At 45.0% G+C, this 20038-nt stretch overlaps 1 protein-coding gene across 1 annotated transcript in view; it reads right to left on the reverse strand.

The window, feature by feature from the left end:
* Positions 1-20038, reverse strand: part of LOC134949138 (sodium- and chloride-dependent neutral and basic amino acid transporter B(0+)-like) — a 131082-nt gene that overhangs the window by 41115 nt on the left and 69929 nt on the right. Inside the window, exons 4-6 of the mRNA XM_063937546.1 lie at positions 8217-8378; positions 2970-3102; positions 737-869 (exon numbers count right to left, since the gene is read on the reverse strand). Coding sequence (XP_063793616.1) covers positions 737-869; positions 2970-3102; positions 8217-8378 — 428 coding nt within the window. The remainder of the gene's footprint in view (positions 1-736; positions 870-2969; positions 3103-8216; positions 8379-20038) is intronic.

Raw genomic sequence — 20038 nt, forward strand, 5'->3', positions numbered from 1 at the left:
CGGGGCCAAATTCGACAGGATTTGTCCCTGTTTCCCACCATTTCAGTCCGACATAAAAAAATGTTGGACTGAGATTAGGGACCTTAGTGGAGGAGAGGGTGGAGAGTCGCGGGGAGACGGGGGAGAGTCGCGGGCAGCCAGACCCCAGGCGGGCAGTGCTGGAGACGGGGGAGAGCAGCGCCGGAGACGGGGAGCCGCAAGCAGACGGGGTGAGAAGTGCTGGAGGATGTCACAGCCACCGCTCACAGCAACGTCCACCCGGTTCCAGCAAGGGAGACCTCGCTTGCTGGAGCCGGGTGGACGCTGCCGTGAGCGGCGGCTGTGATGCGGGAACGGGGAGCGGAGGGACGTGAGGCAGAGAGACGGGGGGAGAGCCGCGGGCTGCTGTAGCGCTGCTCTCCCCAGTCTGCCCACCGCTCTCCCCCGTCTAGCTCCTGCATCTCAATTTTACTTTTTTTAAAAGTCAAATTGAGATGACATGTAATAGCCCAAGTCGGATCCATTCCGACAAATGAATGTCGGAATGGAACCGACTTCAATTGAATATACCCCTTAGTGGCACATACAGTATATGACTGCTGCAAAACATGTGTGAGACACACTGGCACATACTATACAGTAGAAACTGTATGATGATTGAGATAGCACAGAGACATAATAAATGCAGGAAATAACAGATTATACAAAGAAGGGAGATTGTGTTTTTAGAGCTGCAGTTTATGTATTGTTACTGTACCTTCCCTGATGATTTTATTCCTTTAAAAAGGGATGCTCCAACGATTATCCAAGCTAAGAGTAGGCAAAGAGCTAGGTACCAGACCACATCACCAGTCTCATCCATGGTGTTAGAGCGACGCAGTGTTACTTTCCTGTACAGAACAATGAGAGATGACACTTCTCTATTTGCTGTTTTCATTTATTGTTCTTGTTACCCTTTATTATTATTGCATTAACATATTGGGTAGCTGTACATATAGAGGGGAGAGTTCTGTTTTTTTTTTTAAAGTGGCAATCATTTACATGGCAAAACCAGGCTGATTTTGCCATGTAAATGATTGTCACTTTTTTTAAAAAAAGGGGAACTCTCCCCAAATCTCTCACTTTCTGATTCTCGCACCCTATTACATTCCCACCATTGTGTTCCATTTCTGCCATTTTCTGTTATATAACTGGAGATATCCAAAACCATATAGTGAATTCTTATTGAACAAATTAAGAAAAACACTTGTTTTTAATGTGCACAAGATTGTATTCTGAGTTCCTTATTGTATTCAGTTTTCATCTGAGGTTTCTCAGGCATATCTTCAGTTTTGAAGTGGGTGGAGTTGGGACAATCTGTAGTCCATCAGGTCATAGCAGAGTTTCTAGAAGCACAGAGTATTTCTGTAGATGTGTCTGCGGGATACGTTCAATTTGCCAGCTGTTGGGATCTCGGCGGTTAGGATACTGACGCCGGAATCCAGTCAGCCGACAATACCGCCAGCCGGAATCCCAGAAAAGCAGGACTATTCCCACTCGTGGGTGTCCCGGAGACCCATAGAGTGGGAATAGTTCCTGTGGCAAGCACAGCGGGCCACCGAGCTCCCAGTGTGGTGAGCGCAGTGAGCCCGCAAGAGGACTGTTTGCGCTTGCTCCTCTACCGGCATTCTGACAGGCGGGATGCCACTGTCAGGACATGGACAGCCGGCATCCCGCCCGCAAGTAAATCATACTTAATCCGTGTCTGCAGATCTTACTGGAATCTGTGGCTTGTCCTCTTGCCTGTTAATGTCAGTAAGGGCAGACATGTCACTGCAGTCCAAGTGTAACGTTGGGCCAGGTGTTTGTGCCGTACACTTGTGTCGCTTAGCTTAGCCATCCAGTGACCTTGGTGCACTTCTTTTTTTTCTTTGCATCGTGTGCTGTTTGGGGACTAGTTTTTTTAAAGTGCCATCCTGTCTGCCACTGCAGTGCCACTCCTAGATGGGCCAGATGTTTGCGCCGCATGCTTGTGTTGCTTAGCTTAGTCATACAGCTACTTCATTGCACCTCTTTTACTTCTTTGCATGATGTACTGTTTGGGGCCTAGTTTTTTTAAAGTGCCATCCTGTCTGACACTGCAGTGCCACTTCTAGATGGGTCAGGTGTTTGTTCCACAGACTTGTGTCGCTTAGCTTAGTTATACAGCTACCTCATTGCATCTCTTTTACTTCTTTCCATGATGTGCTGTTTGGGGCCTAGTTTTTGAAAAGTGACATCCTGTCTGCCACTGCAGTGCCACTCCTAGATGGGCCAGGTGTTTGTGACGTACACTTGTGTTGCTTAGCTTAGCCATCCAGTGACCTTGGTGCACCTATTTTTTTTCTTTGCATCATGTGCTGTTTGGGGACTAGTATTTGAAAAGTACCATCCTGGCTGCCACTGCAGTGCTACTCCTAGATGGGCCAGGTGTTTGTACCACACACTTGTGTCGCTTAGCTTAGTCATACAGCCACCTCGGTGCAACCTTTTGGCCTAAAAACAATATTGTGAGGTGTTCAGAATAGACTGTAAATGAGTGGAAATGAATGTTATTGAGGTTAATAATACCGTAGGATCAAAATTACCCCCAAATTCTGTGATTTTAGCTATTTTTATGTTTTTTTCAAAAATCATCCAGATCCAAAACCGAAACCAGAAAGGGTGGTTTTGGCAAAACCTATACAGATTCAAAACACGAGCGGGGTGTATAGTTACTAAGGTGTGAGTTTTTTAGAAGTGGAGTTGTTACCCATAGCAACCAATCATATTTTAACTATTATCTTATAGAAGCTGCTAGATAAATGTTAAGTGGAATCTAATTGGTTGCTAAGGGCAACATCTCTACTTCTAAAAATCTCACACCTTAGTAAATATACCCCCGGGTATCCAGATCCAAAACCAAAACACAAAAAGTGCCCGCCGCACATCTCTAGTTTAAAGCCAAGGTAAAATATCGGTCAAAGACTTACTCCCAGTACTGCTTGCTTGGCAGGTCTACTTCATCCAGTACTGTACTGCTAGCCATGCAGGTCATATTATTTTCATGTACCCAAGTTAGATTCATTGTGACTGTATTATCAGCCTGAGATACATTGCATACACCTGGATTCAGAAAAAAAGAATTAGATCATAGTCAGTATGGGTACTAACATGATTGTCACCAGAATTAGAATTAAAATACACTATGTTTATATACTTTCAGATATTTTCATTATATTTTAATCCATAAATAAAGAAAATCTTTCAACGGATAAATATAAATAATATAATATATATTAATGAAATTAATATATATTGAAAATGATGGGCATCAGTTACAGTACACTAAACAAAGAACTGTATGCCTCTGCATATTCACATTTATTTGTGTAGATGGAATGCTACTACTGTATGTCAGTAGTCCTCATCTATAGGTAGTGGTTTACTGCTTGACTAGCAATTGCTGGCCTTTCCCCTAGTCATATCATGGATTGTGCACAGTTTAACTTCTCTACGCCAACAACCAATCACAAACAAGCATGTGTTTAGGAAAACACTAGTGATTGGCTGCCAGCTCTCAGCTTTCATTGTTTTTATTGTGTTTTTCCTTTTTTCAGTAAATTGGACTAAAGTGTCCTCATACACCAGATGAAGCACAACGGAACTTAGCGTGAGAAAAAGCCATGTCCGCTGCATTGTCAGGAGACTTTGGGGGTCATTCCGAGTTGATCGCTAGCTGCCGTTGTTCGCAGCACAACGCTCAGGCTAAAAATCAGCATTTCTGCGCATGCGTATGGACCGCAATGCGCACGCCTGATGTACGGGTACAAAGGCATTTGTGGTTTTGCACAGGTTCTAGCGACGTTTTCATTCGCACTGGCGGCCGCAAGAAGATTGACAGAAAGTTTCTGGGTGTGAACTGACCGTTTTCAGGGAGTGCTTAGAAAAATGCAGGCATGCCAGGGAAAATGCAGGCGTGGCTGGCCGAACGCTGGGTGGGTGTGTGACGTCAAAAGCCAACCCACCAACATTAGAATCAACGCACACGAAGAGTGACTACAGGGCTGGTCTTGTTCTGCACAAAATGTTTTTGCAGGCACTCTGCTGCACAGGCGTTCGCACTTCTGCAAAGTGAAAATACACTCCCCGGTGGGCGGCGACAATGCATTTGCACGGCTGCTAAAAACTGCTAGCGAGCGATCAACTCGGAATGACCACCACTCTACAGTATCCTGCGACCTTTTATGAAAGACCTTTGTTGATTGGGACCTCCCTCAGGCTGAACGTAAACCAAGGGATACCATTCCATATAGTGCATTGGACTCCATCGATGCCATCTGGACCAGTACTTATTGGATATCCCCGGCACCATCACAGAATGGGTAATTACCTACCTAAGGCTTGATAATCACTCCCAAAAAGGTGTTTCATTCCCTTTCATGAACATGTTCTCAATTTCCAGGCCTGGGATTACCATATATTTGCTCAGAGACTGGACCCTAATGAACTGACCAGGGATTTTTGAAATGGCCATACACCATACTTACTCATTGTTTGTGTATTAATGTCTATGAATTGCTTTTACTCAGTATTAAATAGTTTATTATTATTTAAACAGCACCTTGCAAAATATCTTTTTACATGTTTTTATTATTTGTATAGCTCTGTACACTTTGTATATATGAATCAGGAATTTTGGTCTGTTCTGTTTTACTGTCACCAGGGGTTGCTAGGGCTCCTGATTTGTGAGCTGCAGTTATGGATCTGACCAGAAGTGCTGCACTTCTGTCTGTCCTGCGACCATGTGTCAAGTAATGAATCATTTAATACCAGCACCTGCCTATTTATACCCCTTTCACACAGACCAAAATTTCCTGGGATAATATTGCACATGAACACACATCAACCTGGGAAATTTCTTAACGTGAAAGGGTACAGGGACAAAATCCCGGCATCTCAACACTTCAATCGACCAGGGTTGGTCCCGGGATCTTCCCGGGAACCTGGTCAGTGTAAACGGTGCAGGGACATGTCCCGCCTTCCCGGGTTGCCTCTGATGATGCTGATTGGCTATTCAGGGCACTTCCTGGTCTTGTGTTTTTTCTGTGGCGCGCAGAGGATGCACAGCAGCATGGAGGCAGGTACTGTTAGCTCTGTAGCACATTAGACCCCTGCAGCGCTTTTATACCACTACTGCCCTGCAATGTCTTGGACAAATGAGGAGGTGAGGGAGCTTTTAAGTATTAGAGGGGATGAGGAGATCCAGCATTAGGTCCCAGGCACTGTAAAGGATGCCCAGATATACCACAACATAGCAAAGACCCTTGCCTCGCGGGGCATCATCCGTACCCAACATCAAGTGGTAAATAAACTGAAAACGCTAAAAAAACAGTTTAATCGCATCCATGACCACAACCGGAACAAAAGTGGGGCTGCAAGGCGCAACTGGATGTTTTATGAACAATGTGCATCTATTTTTGGCAACACTGCGCTCACTGACCCCATCAGCCTGTCATCCTCCAGCTCTGCCACTCCCTCACCCTTTGTGGCTGCTGAGGAGAGTGAGTCCAGCATGGAAAGTACCCAATGTGGGCAACCAACATCATCCCCCATACTATTCCCAGATGACCCTGTCCACCCCGATCTGGACTCATCCGTCAACCCGAATGATGACAGTATACCCGGCAACAGTGCAGACGCTGTGATTGGGCAGGAAACAAATGTGGATGCGACACTCCAGGCAAATCCCCCTGTGATGCGCAGCAATAGTAAGTATATGTCCCTGCTTAGCATTATTTATGTAGTAATCTTGCGCATTCCTCTAAACATTAATTCTGCACTATACGACACCATAACCGGCCACAATAAAATTTATTGTGTAGAGTGTAGAGTGCATCTAGTGAAGGTTGGAGGAGGCCCCAAACGCGTACCAAAACAACACTGCTTGTTATTATATGCCATTTTATTCCCCTTGCAGTATATACAGTTCCCAAGAGGAAACGCAAAGCCACCAAAGTGGAGCTTGCTGCACAGGCAATGACCTCTGTACTGGTTGCAGAACTGCGCGACATGGAGGATGCCGCAACAGGAGGATGCCCGCCAATTTCGTTTTATAAGAGAGATGCAGCAATCCTTCATAACGCAGATAATGGGACACCAAGAACGCATCTTGTCCGACTACCAAGACCGTCAATTTCAGTTCCTGGAACGCTTATTGCCTCACATTCAGGGTCACAATATGTACCCAGCTATCCAGGCCATCCAGGCCCCTCCTGTCCCTGAGCACAGTTATCCCCCGTATTCGCGAGGTCACTACTATGAACCCCCTAACCCTAACCCAAACCCGCTCCCTAACCACAACCCGAACCCTAACCACAATTCGAACCCTAATATATCATCTCCAGAATACAAAATATGTATACTTTTCATTGATAGTTTTGTGCTGTTATAAGTCACAATTTTCATATTTGAGGGTGTGTGGGGGGGGGGGGGGGAGGGGGTTGGGTTAGTGTTTTTGTGTGTGTTTTATTAATATACGTTTGTTATGTGTTCCCCACATGTTGGCATTTTATGCAAAGTTGCACTCTATATGCCTGTGCATTTAACAGGTTACTTTTGCACCATTAAAACAAAGTAAATTGCTTTGCAAAACTTTTTACTTAAATTAATTACATTAGTAATCACTTAACATCTCGTAAAGGTGGGTACAAATGTTTTCACTGAGTTCGGCACTAGAGGAACTCATCTTTGTGGCCCTTAAAAAGGGCATTTCTAATGTAATTCTTCAGAAAATTCAGGGCCATCCCGGGTTCAGTATGAAAGGTGCCGACTCGGGATGTCCTGCCTCCAAATGCTGGTATAAACGGGGCCAACCCGGGAATGTCCCTGCATGATCCCGGGCCAAGTCCCTGCATTTTTGGTGTGAAAGGGGTATTAGTCTGGCTGATCCCAGCATTCATTGCTGGGCTATTAAAGCTTTCTGCTGTGGTTCTGTACGTGGTTTCTTGTGAGCTCCTTTGAAATGTGCCTGCTCTTTATTTGATTCTGCTGCTATTATGGAGTTATTGCCTTTTTTATTTTTTATGTATTCTGCGGTACGTTTACATAGAATATTTGGCCATTCACATCAATTCCTGCTCCATTCACATCAATTCCCTATCACAGGTACGCACACACGCTAGGGTTATTTTTTTTGTTTTTATTGGGAGCTAATTAACCTAGCAGTATATATTTTTGGATTGTGGGAGGAAACCCACATAAGCACGGGGAGAAAATACAAACTCCACACAGGGCCATGGTGAGCATTGAACCCTTGATCTCAGTGCTGGGATGCAGTAATGCTAACCATTACACCATCCGTGCTACCCGATATAATGGGCTTTGATTTGCCATTTACTATCATTCTGAACACTGGTGTATTTACTGCCATTAACTCAATTTTGTGTTTATTCTAGACTTCCCTCGTGTCTGTATAACAGCTCCCTCAAATAATGAAATAATTATCATTGTATTAATATATTACAATTCCTTGTGACTTGTGATTGTGATTGAACTACACCCAGGGGATTATAATGGACAATTGCCTGCAGCATTAACCAGAAGTAATTATCTAAATATTCAATGATCTGTTTTAATTATAATTTGAAAAAAATACTTCACATAGGGGGTCATTCCGAGTTGTTTGCTCGTTGCTGATTTTCGCTATACTGCGATTAGTCGCTTACTGCGCATGCGCAAGGTTCACAGAGCGCATGCGCTGAGTTATTTTACACAAAAGTTAGGTATTTTACTCACGGCATAACAAAGCTTTTTCATCGCTGTGCTGATCGTAGTGTGATTGACAGGAGGTGGGTGTTTCTGGGCGGAAACTGGCCGTTTTATGGGAGTGTGCGGGAAAACGCAGGCGTTCGAGTTGCAAAACGCAGGTGTGGCTGGAGAAACGGGGGAGTGGTTGGGCAAACGCTGGGTGTGTTTGTGACGTCAAACCAGGAACGAAAAGGACTGAGCTGGTCGCAATGGCTGAGTAAGTCTGGAGCTACTCAGAAACTGCTAAGAATTTTCTATTCGCAATTCTGCTAATCTTTCGTTCGCACTTCTGCTAAGCTAAGATACACTCCCAGAGGGCGGCGGCTTAGCGTGTGCAATGCTGCAAAAATCAGCTAGCGAGCGAACAACTCGGAATCACCCCCATAGAACATTCTTAGAGAATTACATTATCGTTAACTAAAAAGTCGTACCTCGTGTGGTCTTACTGCAGTTAGCATCAGCCCAACTAAAGCAATCGGACCAGGGTAACACCGTTTGAAAGGAAGCAAACATGTAATATAAACTGTAGGCAATTATAACATTGTAGTAAATGGACACAAATGTTGTTATGAGGACCATAGTGATACCGACACCTAAAAGAAATGAAAAAAAAGTTATTTTTGTCTAACTAAAACAAATGCCACAACTAAGTTAACTGTATTAGTCTTTCAAACTATAAATAGTATAACTTTTTAAACTGGACCTCCAACGTATTCTGTCAGCCAGGCCGGTTAAAATTAGCTATCTCCTGATGCACATTAAAAGAGGCTTGCAGGCCCTACTAGATGTTGACATTCAATGAAAGCTAACTTGTCAAAGGATGAGTGCATTCCAATAAGGATCTGTCTTATACCCCTTTCACATATAGCCTTTCGACTTGGGTTTTTGTAATGTGTGATCAGACCCAACCTAGGTCGGTTGTCTCAGGTCCGCAACCCTGCTTGATACCAGGGTTATTACCAGGACCAACCATGCAGGGTCACATGCAGTGTGAAAGGTATAACCTGGGTCAATGTCACTTAGGTAATGAATAAAAGGAACTGACTTGGAGGGCACAGTAGCACTTGGAGATGACATCATCTCCATGCGTCCACGGTAAGCCAGAAGACCCGGGTCTCCAAGCGCCACGGTCCACTGTAAGACAGAAGACCCAGGTCACTGGCAGACCAGGGAACGGTGTTAACGGTGACGACACAGGAATAACCCAGGTCCATCACCCATATGTTAAAGGGGGTAAGTACTTCATACCATGGTCAGTGTCCGGGGTCCCGGATGGTTTATGTGTGAGAGGGCTATTAGTATACAGAAAGTTAAAGTGCAACAAAATATAAAAATTATTCCAATTACACCAGAAGGGGATACATGTTGTTTATAGATACTTTTTCTGCTGTGCATTGAAACAAAAATATGCATAGTTTATACTCTATATCAATGTATGTTTTACGTGCCTTATTTCAAGGAGATATTAATAATATTATGAGTTAAGACAACAATAAGTTGATTTAATTTATTCTGCTTCAGATTGATAGATTCTGTTTAGTTCATTATTCAGATATCAATAACCAGTCAGGTGGAAAATAAACACAGGTCGAAACCAGGTTTTGAACCAGTGATGCTGCCATCAATTTGCACAGGGAACTTAACCACTAGGCCACGGAGCCTTCCTGTGTTTCTGCACAGCAGAGATTTTTCTCAATGTGTATTATTCTGTGATCAGTTTTTTGATTGATAAAACTTCACAGAGTCGTTGCCGTCATCTGTGGTGAAACGTCTTTTTTTTTATCAATAAACTAGTGCAACACAAGTGACAGCAATCATAAATTAAGAGGAAAGTTTAGTAGTAGAGCATTTGATCCCTCCTGGAATGGGTCATATTGGATAGTATGACAGTGCACTAGAGAAGGGTCACCTACTGGTGTAGCAATGATGGAGTCCCATGTAAGATTCTTTTAGGTACCTTGAATGCTGCTTGATGCAATGTCTTCTTTTTCCCTTAGGCATGCTATGTGTGCAAGCAGCAAGGTCCTCTAGGGACAGTGATGGTCCAAGCTACGGGTACCCAGGCATGGAGGCCTCACTGTTACTGCTCTATGGAGGATGGATGACATGGGCAAAATGCCCCCAGTTAGTGGGGAGATCACCTGTGAATGCAGATTGTGGTGTGTAGTCCTGCAGAAGGCTGTCCTTTAGTGTTGATGTTGCACTTTAATAAACGGAGTAATCAGAATCGACTTTATTGGCCATGTATACTCACGTATACTAGGAATTGTTTGCGGTTTACAATGCTTCGCCAAATAACAGCATAAAAAGAATAAACATTACATAGTATATAGCATAACATACTATACAAACACAGATAACATACATTGGGGTATATTTACTAAGATTCGTAATTTCCGAAAATAGGTCAAAGTTCAATCACGAATGACATCGACAGTGTAAAACTGCAACTTTTTGAATTGATTACGATGGATTTACTAAGCTGTCGTATTCGTATTTTTCTTTGCTTCCGATGTCGATGTCATTCGTTTTTTTTTTCCTATTTTTACGGCAGTGATTAGCAAAACACTGCCGTTTTTTTTTACAATCAATCTCGGCCGGATCTGTGTGATCCGTGCTGGGGTTCTTATTTTTATTTTTTTTAATTAAACAATGTAAAATCCCCCAAAAAAATGCGTGGGGTCCCCCCTCCTAAGCATAACCAGCCTCGGGCTCTTTGAGCCGATCCTGGTTGCAGAAATATGGGGGAAAAATTGACAGGGGTTCCCCCATATTTAAGCAACCAGCATCGGGCTCTGCGCCTGGTCCTGGTTCCAAAAATACGGGGGACAAAAAGAGTAGGGGTCCCCCGTATTTTTAAAACCAGCACCGGGCTCCACTAGCTGGACAGATAATGCCACAGCCGGGGGTCACTTTTATACAGTGCCCTGCGGCCGTGGCATCAAAAATCCAACTAGTCACCCCTGGCCGGGGTACCCTGGGGGAGTGGGGACCCCTTCAATCAAGGGGTCCCCCCCCCAGCCACCCAAGGGCCAGGGGTGAAGCCCGAGGCTGTCCCCCCCATCCAATGGGCTGCGGATGGGGAGGCTGATAGCCATTTGTGATAATGAAAAGATATTGTTTTTAGTAGCAGTACTACAAGTCCCAGCAAGCCTCCCCCGCATGCTGGTACTTGGAGAACCACAAGTACCAGCATGCGGCGGAAAAACGGGCCCGCTGGTACCTGTAGTACTACCACTAAAAAAATACCCAAAAAAACACAAGACACACACACCGTGAAAGTATAATTTTATTACATACATACACACATACATACATACATACTTACCTTATGTTCTCACGCAGGTCGGTCCTCTTCTCCAGTAGAATCCAAGGGCTACCTGTTGAAGAAATTCTACTCACCAGATCCATGGGTCCAGGCTCCTCGGCAAATCCAGGGTTAATCCACGTACTTGAATAAATAAAAAAAAACGGTGTCCCGACCACGAACTGAAAGGGGACCCATGTTTGCACATGGGTCACCTTCCCACGAATGCCAGAAACCCACTTTGACTTCTGTCTAAGTGGGTTTCTTCAGCCAATCAGGGAGTGCCACGTTGTAGCACTCTCCTGATCAGCTGTGTGCTGCTGTCCTCACTGACAGGCAGCACGCGGCAGTGTTACAATGTAGCGCCTATGCGCTACATTGTAACCAATGATGGGAACTTTCTGCCCTGCGGTTGACCTAAAGTGACGTCACCGCTGAGCAGAAAGTTCCCAGCATTGGTTACAATGGAGCGCATAGGCGCTACATTGTAACACTGCCGTGTGCCGCCTGTCAGTGAGGACAGCAGCACACAGCTGATCAGGAGAGTGCTACAACGTGGCACTCCCTGATTGGCTGAAGAAACCCACTTAGACAGAAGTCAAAGTGGGTTTCTGGCATTCGTGGGAAGGTGACCCATGTGCAAACATGGGTCCCCTTTCAGTTCGTGGTCGGGACACCGTTTTTTTTTTTTATTCAAGTACGTGGATTAACCCTGGATTTGCCGAGGAGCCTGGACCCATGGATCTGGTGAGTAGAATTTCTTCAACAGGTAGCCCTTGGATTCTACTGGAGAAGAGGACCGACCTGCGTGAGAACATAAGGTAAGTATGTATGTATGTGTGTATGTATGTAATAAAATTATACTTTCACGGTGTGTGTGTCTTGTGTTTTTTTGGGTATTTTTTTAGTGGTAGTACTACAGGTACCAGCGGGCCCGTTTTTCCGCCGCATGCTGGTACTTGTGGTTCTCCAAGTACCAGCATGCGAGGGAGGCTTGCTGGGACTTGTAGTACTGCTACTAAAAACAATATCTTTTATTTTACAACAAAGGCTATCAGCCCTCCCATCCGCAGCCCATTGGATGGGGGGGGACAGCCTCGGGCTTCACCCCTGGCCCTTGGGTGGCTGGGGGGGGGGACCCCTTGATTGAAGGGGTTCCCACTCCCCCAGGGTACCCCGGCCAGGGGTGACTAGTTGGATTTTTGATGCCACGGCCGCAGGGCGCTGTATAAAAGTGACCCCCGGCTGTGGCATTATCTGTCCAGCTAGTGGAGCCCGGTGCTGGTTTTAAAAATACGGGGGACCCCTACTCTTTTTGTCCCCCGTATTTTTGGGACCAGGACCAGGCGCAGAGCCCGATGCTGGTTGCTTAAATATGGGGGAACCCCTGTCATTTTTTTCCCCATATTTCTGCAACCAGGATCGGCTCAAAGAGCCCGAGGCTGGTTATGCTTAGGAGGGGGGACCCCACGCAATTTTTTTGGCAAAAATAAGCACTTTCCCACCCCTTCCCACTGATATACATGCACGGATCTCATGGATCCCTGCATGCATCTCAAATCACGGAAAAAAAAAGCAGGTCTGTTTTTTTTTAGGACTTTTTTACGAGTTGTAATTTTTCACGGCAGTGTTTTGTGTTTTTTTGCTTTGCACTTCTTAGTAAATGACCGAGATTCATATCTAAACAGGCGTAATTTGACCGATGGTGTATTCATTCGTAATTTTTTACCTGAACTAGCAAAAAATTACGAATGCCCTCATCACTGCCGTGATTAGTGTTTAGTAAATGACCGAGATTAACCGAGATGACACTTTGAAGAAAAAACGGCATCTCGGTCAAAATCGGGAGCTTAGTAAATATACCCCATTGTTTATAAAACACTGTTTACAATTACATAGCAGTTCGTTGTGCCAGACTTGTTAGGCAGAATTTAGTAAGTGGACAGCTAACATAAAGAAGCTTTTTTTGGTTCTAGTCAACTTGGCGAGAATGGACCTATAACGCCTGCCTGATGGAAGTGTTTCAAACAGGACGTGGCCAGGGTGCAGCTTGTCTGCCGCGATTTTCCCTGCCCGCTTCAAGACTCTAGACAGGTAGAGGTCCTGAACAGAGGGGAGAACGGCACCAAAGATCTTTTCTGCGGACTTCACAACCTTCTGTAGCCTCCGTCTGTCGCACTCCTTGGCAGCTCCATACCAGACTGTGATTAAAGAGCATAGAACAGACTCCACAATAGCTGTATAGAAGATAATCAGCAGTTTTTGTGAAATATTGAATTTCCTGAGTTGCCTCAGAAAGAAAAACCGCTGTTGTGCCTTCTTGACAATAGAGCCTATGTTTGGCCCCCATTTAAGGTAATGGCAAATTGTGGACCCCAGGAATCTGAAGGAGTCAACCCACGACACCACGCTATCAGCTATCACAAGTGGGTGCATGGCAGCAGGTTTCTTTCTAAAACCTACCAGCATCTCGACCGTTTTAAGAGGATTTAGGTCGAGGTTGTCCCTGCCGCACCACTGTGTTAGCGGATCACCTCACATTTATAAGCAGCCTCATCACGGTCTTTGATTAAACCGACGATGGTGGTGTCATATGCAAATTTTATAATTTTTACTGATTGCTCAGCCAAAGTACAGTCATTGGTGTATAGGGAAAAAAGCAGGGGGGAGAGAACAAATCCTTTAGGGGCCCCTGTACTGGTCGAATGCACACTGGATCAGATCTTCCCTGCTTTCACCACCTGTGTCCTCGCTGTCAAGAAATCCACAATCCAGGAGCATGTTGATATAGGAACCCCTAAGGATAGAAGTTTGGACTGCAGGACACAGGGGACGATTGTATTAAATGCTGAGCTAAAGTCAACAAATAAAACCCTTGCATAGGTGCCTGGTTGGTCCAAGTGCTGTAAGATATAATGCAACCCCAAGTTAACTGCATCCTCAACACTCCAATTCGCACGGTATGCGAACTGCATAGGATCCAGGTGAGAATTAGTCACTTCTTTCAGATGATTCAGCACCAACCGCTCAAACACTTTCATGGCCACCGATGTTAATGCAATTGGCCTATAATCGTTCAGATCTTTTACGGTTGAGTTGTTAATAATTAATAATAATAACAAAACACAGTGCAACATCCAATTGAGGATACAACCAGCATAGACAAGCCCAGGGTACTCTATGCCTTGTGGAAGCATTCTCAAGGAACTCCAGCGACTTAGGTAGCAGGGCACCAGGAAGCCTTTCAGCTGAGCCACCACATGGCCAAGCATGTTCTGAGACTATATCAATAACCAGCCAGGTGGAAAATGACCAATACTGTAAACACAGGTTGAACCCGGGATTCGATCTAGTGACCCAACCATCTCTCTGTGCAAAACCAATCCAGATCCAAAACACAAAACCCGAAAAATGGCCCAGTGCCCACCCCTATTTGAAGCTCAAAATAAATTCTGGTTTATCAGACCTAAATATTATATCAGATGTTTCATTTTTATTTGGTCTTGTATTTATTAGTTTTTTTGGGGGAAAAATTACTTTTATTATTAGGAACAATCTAGACTAAACTAGAAGTACATGTATTAGTGTTTGGACCAAATGATGGTAACCACACACACAAAAATGTGATTGATCTTGATTCTTGACCAGTATTTGACTGACATTGATTTTTTGGTTCTAATACGCTTAGCAGTGCCAATCTGTTTTGTGGAGAACAGCTAAATGGCCTAGTATAATTGTTTCCTGTTTGAGTATTAACACTGATTCTGCAGTGTGTTTTGTGAAGATTTTAAATAGAATAAAATCCTTGCAATACTAAAAAATGATATGGCTATTCTGTAGGCAATTTGAAAACATCTAATACAATTTCTACACTTGAGTGTTCATTAATAAATTTTTGTGCATGCTATTTTTATAATGTCATATGAAGCTGATATACGGACTGTGGACCCTGTTCAATAAAGATTGCAAATTATGCTTTTTAGCAGAATTAGCAATCCTTAGGCTTGCATGAAGGTCATCCAGAATGCAAGGTCACCCGCAGTAAATGCGGGTGCATGTGCAGGATGGGCCCTGCACCCACTGGGCGAATGCAAAAATTCCGGTTGGATCGCAATTTCGATCCAACCCGAATTAGGCCCTGTGATTACAATGAAGAAATTAGGCACCTTGCTTAAGAAAAATTATTAACACACAGAAGATAGCTGATCAGGGGCAGATTGGATGGAAAACCAGCCCGGGAAATTTATGGGAGCAGCCCTAATGGGGGTGGGGTCCTGATTGTACGCAATTGCATCCTTCCTTGTGTCTTTGGCTGCAGTTGTGTCTGAGACCAGGGGCGGATAGGGAACTAAAAGTGGCCCTTTAAAATTTTGTAGAAGTGGCCCGACATGGGCAGTAATGGGCCATGGCAAGATCACTGGATGGCAGACTTGCTGTACTGCAGAGGTGGTATTACAGAATAAATGGGGACAATGCAGTGAACTGAGTGCGGTTGGCTGCCTTTAATGTGGGGTGTGTGGCCACTTGACAACAGACAAAACAGGCCCCACACAGCAAGTCAGCCTACCATGAATCTTCCTGGTGAGCCCTATGGCCAATCCACCTCTGTAGCTGATTATGTACAGTACAATCTATTGCTGTATTTCACATTGATTCTGCTGATTAGACATATTGGTAAGTTCTGACCCTATGGGCAAAAGTTACTAAGCAGTGTATTTTATGCTAATTAGACACCTCTGGAAACCACCGCCACCTGAGGGTGGTTTCTATGTCTACTTGATATAATTTACTATGCAGCAGTTTTGGTGTATAAACTGCATCCGCCTGGGATCCCCGGAAGTTTCTAAATGACAATCCGCCATGACGTGTTCTATTTGGTGTGCTCTATTTGTATTCTATTGAATCCACTGCAGACGAGACGCTATTATATTCATATTCATTTGGTGGTACTTTTATAGAAACAATATTCAATTGAAATCGTGGAAACAGACAGCTGGCTGCTTTCACTTTGGGGGTTTGTGAGGAGTTAAATGAAGGAGAAAGTTGTAGGAAAGTATAAGGAGAAAGACATAGAGTGATTGCTAATTGTGGTTGGTGTTTAACCACTTGCCAGGCATAGTCACATCAGATGCGACCATGCCTGCAAGTGCTCTATCTGACCTGGTTGCACAGGATGCGACCAGTCAGATAAACAGTGTTAGCAGTGGCAGGGAAGGGAAACTTCCCTCCACTGCTACTGTCAGAGGGACCGGAAGGTCCCTCTGTCTCCCTGCACTCTTCCCTACTGATTGCCGTGCTGCTGATTGGTCAGCATGGCAGGATCTCCCCCCTCCAGCAGCTGCAGACAATGGCAGCCGCTAGGGAGTGTAAATTAACCCTCCCAAGCCACACCTAGAACCCCCTGTATACAATGTTTATGATATTCCGATGGTCGCGCTATTCCCGATCGATGTTTCGATGTTTGAAAATATTTTAAGAAATATTTTTTTTATTTTTATTTTTACTAAAATCATTCTTCACCTAATTCACTCATTGAAAAAAAAAACCCGACAATTTCACAGTGGTTTTTGGCAAAATAAATTGTCAGTTAAGTGGTTAATTATAGAGATGAGCGAAGTCAGTTTCTTAGAAACCGAACACACCTGAATTTAGAGGTTATGAGTTGACCTGAGCAGCAACTCGGGTCCTCCATCCAAGATTGGATCCCAAAAAGAGGGACAACATCATCTTCCTGTCACCAGATCCCGCTTGTTTGGATTGTATACAGAAGTCACTCCCTTCCTTATGATCAGGCCCCATTTCACTCAGGAGATCGTAGGGAGATGGCTGCAGCACTATGAGGCACTGTCTTGTGTGCCTTTCAGACACTGTTATAAAAAAAGTGCACTGTGGTATTTCACACAGGAGATCAGATGGAGAGGGCCGCTGCACTGTGAGGCACTGTCTTGTGTGCCTTAGGTTCAGCCACTGTGTTAAAAAACACCATTAGGAGCACTGGGTCCCTGTGGTATTAAGAGAAGGGGGCCCTAATTTGCACACCATAATTAGGTAATGAGGTGCTACTCTGCTTGAGACTTAATACAGTGTACAGAGGGAAAAAGTAGCAGGTGCACTATCTCACACTAGCTCAACCTGTAATAACCAGAGGCATTTAGCATATTCCTGGCCAGGGCTATGAGCTTACCCACCGCACCAGGGTAGCCTCTCAGGCCTACTAGCACCCTGAGCAATACATTTTTAAGCCTTCAGCGTGCATGCTCATGGGAAAGTTGGTGTGACCTCGCAAATTTATATTGTGATATTAAACTATAAATATATATATATATATATATATATTTTCACGCACACCCCTACACACACAATTAGCAACCTTACACACAACGTCCACAGTAGTTCTTCTTACACATAATATCAGCAGTATAGTTTCAGATACACATAACGTTCCAGTATAGTGACAGATACACATAATCACCCCAGTAGAGTGCCAGATACACATAATTACCCCAGTATAGTACCAGATACACATAATGACCCCAGTAGTGCAGTGGCAGATACACATATGCTCCCAGGAGTGCCAGATACAAATATGCCCCCAGTAGTGCAGTGCTAGATACACATATGCCCCCAATAGTGCCAGATACACATATGCCCCCTGTAGTGCATTTCAAGATACACATATGTCCCCATCAGTGCCAAATACACATATGCCCCCACAGTGCCAGATACACATATGCCCCCACAGTGCAAGATACACATACTGACCACACAGTGACAGATACACATATGACCCCAGTAGTGATGCTCACTTTCTCTGCCCGCCGGGCTCTGCTGCTGCTGTTGGGCTCTGCTGCTCCCGCTGCTGTGTCCAAGGGGAGGAGAGTGCAGCATGCGCCTCTCCTGCCCCTCAGTATGGTCTCCAAGGTATGTCAAACTAGGTGCTGTTTTGTGAGCCAATCAAAGCTAGTGGTCCGGCAGCCAATCAGAAACTGCTGCCGGTCCTCGAGCTCTGATTGGCTGATGAACTCGAGTCAGATTTGAAATGTCAGAGGGCTGATGGCCGCCCTTAGAAGTCCAGCTCCCAGAACGGCTGCTCCTAAGGAGCGTGCATCGTGTTGGCCACCACTGTGTTTCAAGCACTGTGCTTAAAAATACAAACCAAGCACTTCAGCCACAAAAGTGGCAGCACCTGTCACTGAAGTGCTTGGTTTGTTAAACTGTGCATGTCCTTTTTAACATACAGAAGGGTGGTGTCACGATCCGGGTACTGAGACACCATTCTGCCTTCTGGATGTACGTCCTCCATGGGCCTCTGCTGCCGCTCCTGTCTCGCTGACCGCCGCGCGCCGCTGGGCGCATGTGATTCTGCTACTGCGGCCTTCATCGCCATTGTTACACCTTTCCTATAGTACTTAATTCCCCTTCTTTGTGTGTTCATGGGCGCAGCCATGTTAGACTCCAGTCACATGTCATTATTCCTCCTATCCACGGTGTTGGAGCCTTGTCATAATTGCCAGACCAATCCCTGCTATGCAGCAGGTATAAATATCCTGTCCCAGCTCTCAAAAGATTGTCAGTGCTTTCATTGTCATCTGTGATTCCAGCCTACAAGCTTCACTACAGACTTTCTACTGCAATTCCATTCTGCAGTTCAGCCTGACTTCCCTGGTGATTACACTCTGCAGTGTAACCCGACTCTCCAGTGATTAACCCTCTACAGTCTACTTTGATTCCTGTGTTTGAACTTTTGCTTTTCAGTAACCATCCTTTATTCCTCAGTTACCAGCGCACTCCAGCTTCTTTTCTCATTTACCTACGAACCCCAGCTTCATTACTCATCTTCCAGCGAACCCCTGCTTCATTTATTGTTTACAGAACTTTCCTCCATATTCCAGGTTACTGGTCTTTACCAATTGTGCACCTAATTATCACTTGTGACTTTCTATTCTTTTGCACGTTATTTGACTTTTTATTTAATAAAAGCACTTAAGGCATTTCCAGTTGTCGTGGTCACGCCCTCGGGCATTCATTGCTGCTGTCATTACGCATGTCCAGGAGTCACATAGCTCCTCCTAAATTCAAGTACCCATCAGCCCCTACAACTGAGGCTCCCAGTCACGGTCTCCAGCCCTCAGTTGTGACAGTAAGCACTGACCAAATGGATCCAGCCGGAGACCAGGCCCAAGCGCTTAGGCTGATACATGAATTGGCAACCCGCCTTGAACGTCAGGAGGCTGCTCAAGGCCATGTTGTTCGCTGTCTCCAGGACCTCTCCTCCCGGCTGGATGAAATTCAAGCGGCCCTCCGTGGGTCAGGGGCGTCCAGTGTGCTGACTCCAGCGCCTCCGGTGGTGTCACCACCCACCATACCCGTTCCTGCTCCCTACCTTCACTTGCCTACTCCTGCTAAATATGATGGATCCCCTAAAGCCTGCAGGGGTTTCCTAAACCAGTGCGAGATCCAATTTGAATTGCAACCCAGCAGTTTCCCTACTGACCGCATTAAGGTGGCATACCTAATTTCTCTACTCAGTGGTGCTGCTCTAGACTGGGCCTCACCTATATGGGAAAGGTCTGATGCCCTGTTGTCATCCTATGCTAACTTCGTGGCAACGTTCAGACGAATTTTCGATGAGCCAGGTCGAGTGACATCAGCTTCTTCAGAGATCCTTTGGCTGCGTCAGGGGACGCGAACTGTTGGTCAGTATTTGGTGCAATTCCAGACCTTGGCATCTGAAGTCTCCTGGAATGATGACGCTCTTTATGCAGCCTTCTGGGGAGGGCTATCTGAGCGTATCAAAGATGAGCTCGCTGCTAGAGACTTACCTTTAACGTTAAACAAGCTCATTTCCCTCTGCACTAAGGTCGATTTACGGTTCCATGAAAGGGCTGTTGAACGAGGAAGATCCACATTTCCCAAGATTCCTACTGTTTCCATTCCTCGTCAGCC

Source organism: Pseudophryne corroboree, chromosome 8, assembly GCF_028390025.1.
Source record: "Pseudophryne corroboree isolate aPseCor3 chromosome 8, aPseCor3.hap2, whole genome shotgun sequence".
Lineage (NCBI taxonomy): Eukaryota > Metazoa > Chordata > Amphibia > Anura > Myobatrachidae > Pseudophryne > Pseudophryne corroboree.